Source organism: Mixophyes fleayi, chromosome 4 (genome assembly GCF_038048845.1).
Source record: "Mixophyes fleayi isolate aMixFle1 chromosome 4, aMixFle1.hap1, whole genome shotgun sequence".
Classification (NCBI taxonomy): domain Eukaryota; kingdom Metazoa; phylum Chordata; class Amphibia; order Anura; family Limnodynastidae; genus Mixophyes; species Mixophyes fleayi.
The window spans coordinates 34758970-34771394 of NC_134405.1; the positions used below are offsets into that span (position 1 = coordinate 34758970).

At 40.5% G+C, this 12425-nt stretch overlaps 1 protein-coding gene across 1 annotated transcript in view; it reads right to left on the reverse strand.

The window, feature by feature from the left end:
* Positions 1-671: 671 nt before the first annotated feature.
* LOC142151183 (venom factor-like) overlaps positions 672-12425 on the reverse strand; it is a 192702-nt gene continuing 180948 nt past the window's right edge. The window contains 2 exon segments of the mRNA XM_075206549.1: positions 672-1130; positions 1752-1887. Of these exon segments, the coding sequence (XP_075062650.1) occupies positions 989-1130; positions 1752-1887 (278 nt within the window). The 3' untranslated portion in view covers positions 672-988.

A 12425-nucleotide genomic window follows, 5' to 3' on the forward strand; every position in this document is an offset into this window, starting at 1 on the left:
ACCAACATTCCGGGACACAGACAAGCCACAACTAAGGAAACCAGCAGCCACAGGTGGTGAAAGTGGCAATAACAGGTAGGAGAGAGCATGATAGTGTGTGAAATGTTGTGATTCTAGTGGGACAATCCCAATTTTTGGTGACTGTTCTGCCCAATGTGAGGTGCAGGCCAAGACTGTGAACTCCTTATGTATACACTGCATTCTTTATATACTACACTGTGATGCTAGATGTCCTGAAAGTCAGGAGTGCTGGTACATATGTCACACTCCGGCGAGCGGGCACTGCACCCTTGTGGGAATGGTGTACACATCAATGCAGGTTTTTTCTGAAGGAGGGTGGCCTAGCACTTTTCACCTGCTAGCTACGCCTCAATGATGCTTAGTCACACCCCCAATTGTATGACTGCATACACTCTAAATTTTGCGCGGCCCTCAACCATGAAGTTATGGTATCTGGGCCCTTAATTCTTCTTGGCAGCCCAGGACAGCAGCCAATGAGAAAACAGTTCCAGCCATATACGATTTGAGCTCACAGTTAAACAACCACACTGACTGAGAGCTATCATTTATCTAGTGCATTCTTGAAAATGATATCTAGAATCTGATTGGTTGCTATGGGCAACATCTCAACTTTTCCTTTATAGTTGGAAGGGACAATGACAGAGAAGAGGTTCATAAAATGAAGATTTTATTCAGAAAGCAAGTTAACAGGTACAGATTTACTACATGTATAAATTTAAATCAATTATTTAAAAAATATATATTTTTAAAGCTCGGTTTTGACTATGTCTAATAATGAATGTTCAGTACCATGTTGGCACCATCTTTATTTTTGAGCACATACAGAGTTCTTCAACCCTGCAAGAAATATGATTTGAATATAGTAGAATACAGTTGAGCAGAAAGCACAAAAAGGTAGTTGTCTCATAATTTTTTGCAATATAAAATCAATGCATTTATAGACTGAAAATGCAGAAAATATGGTGATTTATCTTATACATCCAAATAACTCCATCTCTTCTGAGAACTCGATGAGTTCATCACAGAGCTCTTTATACTGAGGAATTTGACATTCCGTGTTATTTGGCCAAATCTCAATCCATGTGTTTGTACTAATCAAGTAAGAAAACCTGCAGGAAGAGATAGAGATAGCTATAATAATGGCCAGAATAAGCACATTGTGGAAAATTAAAATAAGCAAATAACACCTGAGCATCGGTTGTCCCTTATAAGATTATGCTGTCTACTGTTCATGAAATGTCCTGTTATTTAGTGTCAGTTGTGTGCTTAAAGTAGCAGACAAGATCTTGGAGTATGAGATCATTGGTGTATATTTCCCAACTCATTTGAAGTGGGACAGTACTGATTTGAAGGACTGTTCTCCCATCCCATGGATTAGCCCATTTACCTCAAGACAGCTCGTCATGTGACCTTCTCATTGACAGGGTGTTTATATCGGTGGGAAAGGGGGTTGCTGGCAGCCCACACTTCTGAAGTACTGGGTACACCCTCAGTGTGGAGTGGCATGCCTGAATGTGACATGAAAATCCTCCGTGTTGCATGACCGTGTCCACTTTTCGTGCGCACACCACCCACACGGTGTCAAATTAAAAACTACAAAATGTGTGCGCTGATAAAAAGAAGGGACATATTATGGAAGAGTTCCATCTAAACAAAAAGCATTGAACTAGCCAAAATCATCATCTATTTCAATAAGCAGCCAACCTGGTCTTAAGAGATATTTCACTTACCCCAAGCCTGTGTGCCACAGATCTTCATTCACACCCCAGATCAAGTAATCTCGGTCTTTCTGTAACTTTAGGGCTTTTCGACATTTTGCATGACTGATAAAATTGCGCTTCTCATTTAGAGAAAATATATCTATACCTAGGAATTAAAAAATATTGGCGTATGAATGTGGCTTCTGGAAGATTCCCCAAAGTAGAAATTAAAAATACATTAGGCTGATGTTGACTTGGACATATGTTCGTTGCAGAAAAATAATTTTAAAAGATATACGTAAAAATAACGTATTTATACACAGATGTGTCAAGCTGTGCACCAGTAGCGTATGTACCAGGTTTATGTAAGGCATATATCAGATACCATAACATCCAAATCAACTCATTTACGTCTTCTGAATGTTCTGCCACTGCATCATTTGTAAACATTTATTTAATTAATTTTGATAGTGTTTTGATAGCAAAAGGCACATTTATTACCAAAGAAAGAGCAATAATGTTTCTAAAATATGCTCATAAAATCATATAATATAGGTACGAGCAATGATGAAAGCTTCAGAGGGGAATTTGGGTGAATCTGCAATGAGCCAATCAGAAGTGGATAGCTAGTGTTGGCAACCATCATCATCATGTACGTATTTCAACCAGTCCTCAGTTACAATATTTTAATGTGTTATTTAATTCTATAGATATTATGTACAGTCTTGGTCAAAAGTCTTGAGAAAGACACAAATATTATTTTTCACAAAGTCTGCTGCCTCAGTTTTTATGATGGCAATTTGCATATGCTCCAGAATGTCATGAAAAGTGATCAGATGAATTAAAATTAATTTCAAGTCCCATTTTTCCATGACATTGAACTACATCCAAAAAACAACATATCCACTGCATTTCAGCCCTGCCACAGAATGACCAGCTGACAACAGATCAGTGATCCTCTTGTTAACACAGGTGAGAGTGTTCACAAGGACAAGGATGGAGATCACTCTGCCATGCTGATTGACTTTTGTCTGCTAGTTTTGATTTGCTATAGAGCAAAGGCATTTGTTTACAGGTTGTACAGACACAGCTTGAAACCGATTAATTAATTAGCAACAAGGTTTATTTTCTCTCAAAGCCTCGTTGCTAATTAATTAATCAGTTTCAAGTATACTGACACACCTTATGTAGGTATTTAGTTTGAGTCTGTATAAACTGTCAAAATGCATCAGTGTTGGTATTAAGGTGATTCTAGCATTTTTAGCAAGAGGTGCAACAATAAAGTCTCATATGAACTTCTGAACTTTTTAAAATATGCTAATCGGCATTCAGTTGTAGTTGCGTACGATTATAGTTGTATGCATTGGAATGATTATCTCATGCTTTATTGTCTTTTATTTAATGTGAAATTCACTTAGATATTTGTTGTGTCTCATTTATTTACCGGTATCTGACTTTTGTGTTAAAGAATCTTTACTGAATTGGTCAATTTTCGTTTAAGTTAAATTTGCCATTATATATTCATTTTGAACACAGCGGAGGTGGAATTTGGAACATGATACTTGAAGATTTTAAATCATTTTTATATTATATCCTTATATTTTATCCATATCCTGATAACCTTATACAACTTTGACAACTTTCCCTAGTGCTGTGATAATGGGATAGATTTATTAAACCTTCTTAAAGGGAAAAGTAGAGGTGTTGCGCATAGCAGCCTATCAGATTCTAGCTAACATTTAGCTTGTAGTGTAAAAAATGATAGCTAGAATTTGATTGGTTGATATGGGCAATGCCTCCACTGTTCCAACACCATAGTCTGTTGTATACCAGTCCTCAGACACCCGTAAGTGATATAGCTACTGACAGGCATACCTGCCCCTCTGTGCATTTCTGCCTTCATTGCAATTAGTCAATCACGTTCTTACTGTACTCGTACTGCATTTGCCTGCCCCTTCCCACCCACAGCGCATCTCTCCAGTCATAAGGAGACGCAAGTGTAAGATATGATCAAATCTGCATATATACAAGTGTATGCTTTTATTGTGGGCAAACAAACAGATGTGACTTCAACTCAGCATCAGTCCGATCGTGTCTAGATTTAAACCAAAATGAGACTTGTGGCTGTCTGTGGTCTTATAATATGATTTCAGGTTTGAAAAAGAAAAATTACTGAAATCAGTAGACTTTGTTCCATTAACCAAGTATTTCATTCTTGTAGGGTTTTAATTTAAGTTTTCACATTGAAAAGTTGACTTATCCAAAGGGACATATTACAATATACAGTTAATCTCAGATTCCAGTATAAGAGATATGTTTATAAAACCACACTAAGAAAACATATTTTATTTGTAAAATTCTCACATTTTGAGAATACAAAGGAAAATAATATAAGTAATAGTAGAAGCTATAAAAATATGTTTATTTTGTTTTTTTATAATTAATTATAAAAATACCTCTCTAGTTGCTCCTTTTTTCTTCTTGCTGATACAGAGAGAAGATACAGAGCACGTTTGGAGGGTATGAGTGTCCTGGCTGTGGGAATATCAGACATAGATAACTGCTGTATGCACACATTTGATTATCACAGGGTGAATTTCCTGGAAATCACCCTCTCCATTTGTGGGGATAGAATAGCTACCTCTAATTATAACAAACTGGTGGATGCATGTCATTTTTTACATTTTAAAAATGGACATTACAACTATAGATGAGCGCACTCGGATTTCTGAAATCCGAGCCCACCCGAACGTTGCCGATCCGAGTCGGATCCGAGACAGATCCGGGTATTGGCGCCAAATTCAAATCTGAAACTGAGGCTCTGACTCATAATCCCGTTGTCGGATCTCGCGATACTCGGATCCTATAAATTCCCCGCTAGTCGCCGCCATCTTCACTCGGGCATTGATCAGGGTAGAGGGAGGGTGTGTTAGGTGGTCCTCTGTCCTGGTAGATCTCGTGCTGTGCTGTTTAGTTCTGTGCTGTGCTGTTTAGTTCTGTGCTGTGCTGTGCTGTGCTGTGTTCTGCAGTATCAGTCCAGTGGTGCTGTGTGCTGTGCTCTGTCCTTCTGAGGTCAGTGGTGCTGCTGGGTCCTGTGCTGTGTCCTGTTCAGTCCAGTGATGCTGTGTCCTGTGCTCTGTGCTTCTAAGGGCATAGTTATTTCCCCAATATTCCCCTGTGTTTAAAAAAATAAAAAAAAGTTATTTAAAAAAATACCAAAAACTAATTTAATTTTTTTTAATTACCACAAAATTTGCACAACCAATCCTGCAGTATAAGCCCATTGGTACTGCAATATTACCAAGTTCACACATTCAGCAGTAAAAGTCCAGTGGTACTGCAATATTACAAAGTTCACACATTCTGCAGTATCAGTCCAGTGGTGCTGTGTCCTGTGCTCTGTCCTGTTGAGTTCCGTAGTGCTGCTGGGTCCTGTGCCGTGTCCTGTTCAGTCCAGTGGTGCTGTGTCCTGTGCTCTGTGCTTCTAAGGGCATAGTTATTTCCCCATTATTCCCAAGTTTTTAAAAAATAAAAAAAAAGTAAAAAAAAATTAAAAATTAAAAATTAAAAAAAAAATATATAATTATAACCAAATTTGCAAAACCAATCCAGCAGTATAAGTCCATTGGTACTGCAATATTACAAAGTTCACACATTCTGCAGTATCAGTCCAGTGGTGCTGTGTCCTGTGCTCTGTCCTGCTGAGTTCCGTAGTGCTGCTGGGTCCTGTGCCGTGTCCTGTTCAGTCCAGTGGTGCTGTGTCCTGTGCTCTGTGCTTCTAAGGGCATAGTTATTTCCCCATTATTCCCAAGTTTTTGAAAAATAAAAAAAAAGTTAAAAAAAATCAAAAATTAAAAATTAAAAAAAAAAATATAATTATAACCTAATTTGCAAAACCAATCCAGCAGTATAAGTCCATTGGTACTGCAATATTACAAAGTTCACACATTCTGCAGTATCAGTCCAGTGGTGCTGTGTCCTGTGCTCTGTCCTGCTGAGTTCCGTAGTGCTGCTGGGTCCTGTGCCGTGTCCTGTTCAGTCCAGTGGTGCTGTGTCCTGTGTTCTGTGCTTCTAAGGGCATAGTTATTTCCCCATTATTCCCAAGTTTTTAAAAAATAAAAAAAAAGTAAAAAAAAAATTAAAAATTAAAAATTAAAAAAAAAATATATAATTATAACCAAATTTGCAAAACCAATCCAGCAGTATAAGTCCATTGGTACTGCAATATTACAAAGTTCACACATTCTGCAGTATCAGTCCAGTGGTGCTGTGTCCTGTGCTCTGTCCTGCTGAGTTCCGTAGTGCTGCTGGGTCCTGTGCCGTGTCCTGTTCAGTCCAGTGGTGCTGTGTCCTGTGCTCTGTGCTTCTAAGGGCATAGTTATTTCCCCATTATTCCCAAGTTTTTAAAAAATTTAAAAAAAAGTAAAAAAAAATTAAAAATTAAAAATTAAAAAAAATATATATAATTATAACCAAATTTGCAAAACCAATCCAGCAGTATAAGTCCATTGGTACTGCAATATTACCAAGTTCACACATTCTGCAGTATCTTGTGCTACATATAATGGAGACCAAAAATTTGGAGGATAAAGTAGGGAAAGATCAAGACCCACTTCCTCCTAATGCTGAAGCTGCTGCCACTAGTCATGACATAGACGATGAAATGCCATCAACGTCGTCTTCCAAGCCCGATGCCCAATCTCGTAGTACTGGGCATGTAAAATCCAAAAAGCCCAAGTTAAGAAAAAGTAGCAAAAAGAGAAACTTAAAATCATCTGAGGAGAAACGTAAAGTTGCCAATATGCCATTTACGACACGGAGTGGCAAGGAACGGCTTAGGCCCTGGCCCGTGTTCATGACTAGTGGTTCAGCTTCACCCACGGATCTTAGCCCTCCTCCTCCTCCCCCCCCCTACAAAAAATTGAAGAGAGTTATGCTGTCAGCAACAAAACAGCAAACAATTCTGCCTTCTAAAGAGAAATTATCACAAATCCACAAGGCGAGTCCAAGGATGTTGGTGGTTGTCAAGCCTGACCTTCCCATCACTGTACGGGAGGAGGTGGCTCGGGAGGAGGCTATTGATGATGTAGCTGGCGCTGTGGAGGAACTTGATGATGAGGATGGTGATGTGGTTATTGTAAATGAGGCACCAGGGGGGGAAACAGCTGATGTCCATGGGATGAAAAAGCCCATCGTCATGCCTGGTCAGAAGACCAAAAAATGCACCTCTTCGGTCTGGAGTTATTTTTATCCAAATCCAGACAACCAATGTATGGCCATATGTAGCTTATGTAAAGCTCAAATAAGCAGGGGTAAGGATCTTGCCCACCTAGGAACATCCTCCCTTATACGTCACCTGAATAACCTTCATAGTTCAGTGCTTAGTTCAGGAACTGGGGCTAGGACCCTCATCGGTACAGGGACACCTAAATCCCGTGGTCCAGTTGGATACACACCAGCAACACCCTCCTCGTCAACTTCCTCCACAATCTCCATCAGATTCAGTCCTGCAGCCCAAGTCAGCAGTCAGACTGAGTCCTCCTCAATACGGGATTCATCCGAGGAATCCTGCAGCGGTACACCTACTACTGCCACTGCTGCTGTTGCTGCTGTTAGTCGGTCATCTTCCCAGAGGGGAAGTCGTAAGACCGCTAAGTCTTTCACAAAACAATTGACCGTCCAACAGTCGTTTGCCATGACCACAAAATACGATAGTAGTCACCCTATTGCAAAGCGTATAACTGCGACTGTAACTGCAATGTTGGTGTTAGACGTGTGCCCGGTGTCCGCCATCAGTGGAGTGGGATTTAGAGGGTTGATGGAGGTATTGTGTCCCCGGTACCAAATCCCGTCGAGATTCCACTTCACTAGGCAGGCGATACCAAAAATGTACAGAGAAGTACGATCAAGTGTCCTCAGTGCTCTAAAAAATGCAGTTGTACCCACTGTCCACTTAACCACGGACATGTGGACAAGTGGTTCTGGGCAAACGAAGGACTATATGACTGTGACAGCCCACTGGGTAGATGCATCCCCTTCCGCAGCAACAGCAACAGCTGCATCAGTAGCAGCAACTACAAAATGGCTGCTCGTGCAAAGGCAGGCAACATTATGTATTACAGGCTTTAATAAGAGGCACAACGCTGACAACATATTAGAGAAAATGAGGGAAATTATCTCCCAGTGGCTTACCCCACTTAGACTCTCATGGGGATTTGTGGTGTCAGACAATGCCAGTTACATTGTGCGGGCATTAAATATGGGCAATTTCCAGCACGTCCCATGTTTTGCCCACACCATTAATTTGGTGGTGCAGCATTACCTCAAGAGTGACAGGGGTGTGCAGGAGATGCTTGCAGTGGCGCGCAAAATTGCTGGACACTTTCGGCATTCAGCCAGTGCCTACCGCAGACTAGAGGCACATCAAAAAAGCATGAACCTGCCCTGCCATCACCTCAAACAAGAGGTTGTGATGCGCTGGAACTCCACCCTCTATATGCTGCAGAAGATGGAGGAGCAGCAAAAGGCCATTCAGGCCTACACAGCCACCTACGACATAGGCAAAGGAGTGGGGATGCGCCTCAGTCAAGCGCAGTGGAGACTGATTTCCGTGTTGTGCAAGGTTCTGCAGCCATTTGAACTTGCCACACGAGAAGTCAGTTCCGACACTGCCCACTTGAGTCAGGTGATTCCCCTGATCAGGCTGTTGCAGAAGCAGCTGGAGAAAGTGAGGGAGGAGCTGGTAAGCCATTGCGATTACACCAAGCATGTAGCTCTTGTGGATGTAGCCCTTCGTACGCTTTGCCAGGATCCGAGGGTGGTCACTCTTTTAAAGTCAGAGGAATACATTCTGGCCACCGTGCTCGATCCTCGGTTTAAAGCGTATGTTGTGTCTTTGTTTCCGGCGGACACAAGTCTACAGCGGTGCAAAGACCTGCTGGTCAGGAGATTGTCCTCTGAAGAGGACCGTGACATGCCAACAGCTCCACCCTCATTTTCTTCCACATCTATGGCTGCGAGGAAAAAGCTCAGTTTTCCCAAAAGAGGCACTGGCGGGGATGCTGATAACATCTGGTCCGGACTGAAGGACCTGCCAACCATTGCAGACATGTCTACTCTCGCTGCATTGGATGCTGTCACAATAGAAAAAATTGTGGATGATTACTTTGCTGACACCATCCAAGTAGACATGTCAGACAGTCCATATTGTTACTGGCAGGAAAAAAAGGCAGTTTGGAAGCCCCTGTACAAACTGGCTCTATTTTACCTGAGTTGTCCCCCCTCCAGTGTGTACTCGGAAAGAGTTTTTAGTGCAGCGGGGAACCTGGTCAGTGAGCGGCGAAGGAGGTTGCTTCCTCATAACGTTGAAAAAATGATGTTTATAAAAATGAATAATCAATTCCTCAATGAAGTACAGCACTGCCCTCCAGATATTACAGAGGGACCTGTGGTTGTGGAGTCCAGCGGGGACGAATTGATAATGTGTGATGAGGAGGAAGTACACACTGTAGGGGGAGAGGAATCAGAGGTTGAGGATGAGGACGACATCTTGCCTCAGTAGAGCCTGTTTAGTCTGTACAGGGAGAGATGAATAGCTTTTTTGGAGTGGGGGCCCAAACAAACCAATCATTTCAGCCAAAGTTGTTTGGTAGGCCCTGTCGCTGAAATGATTGGTTTGTTAAAGTGTGCATGTCCTATTTCAACAACATAAGGGTGGGTGTGAGGGCCCAAGGACAATTCCATCTTGGAACTTTTTTTTTTGCATTATATGACCAATCAACAGTCGTTTGCCATGTTCAAAAAGTAAAACCAAATTTAAACAAATTCAAGAAATTAAACCAAAAGTAAAATGCCCTGTCATAATTTAAAACAAGAGGTATTGACGTGCTCTAAAACTACTGTATTGTTGTTTATATTTTATAAACACTACACTTGAAAGCTTGAGTCTTTCAATAAAAAAGTAACTGTCCATTGCATGAATATTTGCAACAGGGACAATTTTAGGGTTAAGAAAGTCAACTAATAACACTTCGACGCTGTCTGTCTTTATAAACACTACACTTGGAAGTTGGAGGAGGTATTGTGGCCCCGGCACCAAATTTACTACCGGGGCCACTCCACTGTGCAGTCCATATTTAGGTGTATCAGATATTAAACAACGGTGACAGTTGATGCCCAATTTTTTAATTATATTGTGGCCTCGGTACCAAATTGTGTACCGGGGCCACCACACTACGCAGTCCATACCCTTTTTTGGTGGAATTCTGACCCGTGGAGGGTTTTTTAATTATATTGTGGCCTCGGTACCAAATTGTGTACCGGGGCCACCACACTACGCAGTCAAGATAGATAAATGCGTATCATAGATAAAGTACATTCAGTGGTGTGGGGCAAATTGAAAAATATTCAAAATGCACTGACATTATCAAAAACAAGAGGTTGTCACACGCTAAAACTCCAACATGTATATGATGGAGAGGATGGAGGAGCAGCCGTATGTGCAGTGTAATGCAGACCTGTTGAAGGTTTTTTATATATTTTATTGTGGTGCCCAGTGCCCACTCCTCTACGCAGTCCAGATACATTTATTGGTGCGAATCATAAAAGTTCAGGGTTTTTAATATATATTGTGGTGACCCACTCCTCTACGCAGTCCAGGTACATTTATTGGTGCGAATCATACAAGTTCAGGGTTTTTAATATATATTGTGGTGACCCACTCCTCTACGCAGTCCAGATACATTTATTGGTGCGAATCATAAAAGTTCAGGGTTTTTAATATATATTGTGGTGACCCACTCCTCTACGCAGTCCAGGTACATTTATTGGTGCGAATCATAAAAGTTCAGGGTTTTTAATTTATATTGTGGTGACCCACTCCTCTACGCAGTCCAGATACATTTATTAGTGCGAATCATAAAAGTTCAGGATTTTTAATATATATTGTGGTGACCCACTCCTCTATGCAGTCCAGGTACATTTATTGGTGCGAATCATACAAGTTGATGGTTTTCTTATTATATATATTGTGGTGACCCACTCCTCTACGCAGTCCAGATACATTTATTGGTGCGAATCATAAAAGTTCAGGGTTTTTAATATATATTGTGGTGACCCACTCCTCTACGCAGTCCAGGTACATTTATTGGTGCGAATCATACAAGTTCAGGGTTTTTAATATATATTGTGGTGACCCACTCCTCTACGCAGTCCAGATACATTTATTGGTGCGAATCATAAAAGTTCAGGGTTTTTAATATATATTGTAGTGACCCACTCCTCTACGCAGTCCAGGTACATTTATTGGTGCGAATCATACAAGTTCAGGGTTTTTAATTTATATTGTGGTGACCCACTCCTCTACGCAGTCCAGATACATTTATTGGTGCGAATCATAAAAGTTCAGGGTTTTTAATATATATTGTGGTGACCCACTCCTCTACGCAGTCCAGGTACATTTATTGGTGCGAATCATACAAGTTCAGGGTTTTTAATATATATTGTGGTGACCCACTCCTCTACGCAGTCCAGATACATTTATTGGTGCGAATCATAAAAGTTCAGGGTTTTTAATATATATTGTGGTGACCCACTCCTCTACGCAGTCCAGGTACATTTATTGGTGCGAATCATACAAGTTCAGTTTTTTTAATTTATATTGTGGTGACCCACTCCTCTACGCAGTCCAGGTACATTATTGGTGCGAATCTTACAAGTTCAGGGTTTTTAATTTATATTGTGGTGACCCACTCCTCTACGCAGTCCAGATACATTATTGGTGCGAATCATACAAGTTGATGGTTTTCTTATTATATATATTGTGGTGACCCACTCCTCTACGCAGTCCAGGTACATTATTGGTGCGAATCATACAAGTTCAGGGTTTTTTAATATATATTGTGGTGACCCACTCCTCTACGCAGTACAGGTACATTATTGGTGCGAATCATACAAGTTGATGGTTTTCTTATTATATATATTGTGGTGACCCACTCCTCTACGCAGTCCAGAAAGATACCTCGTTGCAACGTTTGGACTAATAACTATATTGTGAGGTGTTCAGAATACACTGTAAATTAGTGGAAATGCTTGTTATTGAATGTTATTGAGGTTACTAATAGCATAGGAGTGAAAATAAGCCCAAAAACTTGATTTTTAAACTTTTTATGTTTTTTCCAAAAAAAATCCGAATCCAAAACCTTAAATCCGAACCGAGACCTTTCGTCAAGTGTTTTGCGAGACAAATCCGAACCCCAAAAATAATGAAAATCCGGATCCAAAACACAAAACACGAGACCTCAAAAGTCGCCGGTGCACATCCCTAATTACAACCCCTGGATAAAGAATATCCCCAAGAACCAGGTGGTTTGATTAAGGCGGAATATCTCTAATAACGATGAATTTATGAAACAAACAAAGGAGATGTTAAGCAAATTTAGTGATAGGGGATATCCAGACACATTACTAGAATAGGCTGAGAACTATGCCTCTACCCTAAATAGATATTTCCTCCTGAACGCACCGAAGAAACAGAATATGGAAAATATGCCCACTTTTGTCTCTATGTTTATTATCAAATTATGCCAAATTAAAAATATAATTAGCACTAATGTTGGAATACTTAAACAAGACAATGTAATAAATAATTGTCTGGAAGACAGAACGGTTGTGAAATTTAAGAAGAATCTTGATTTAAAAAGAATT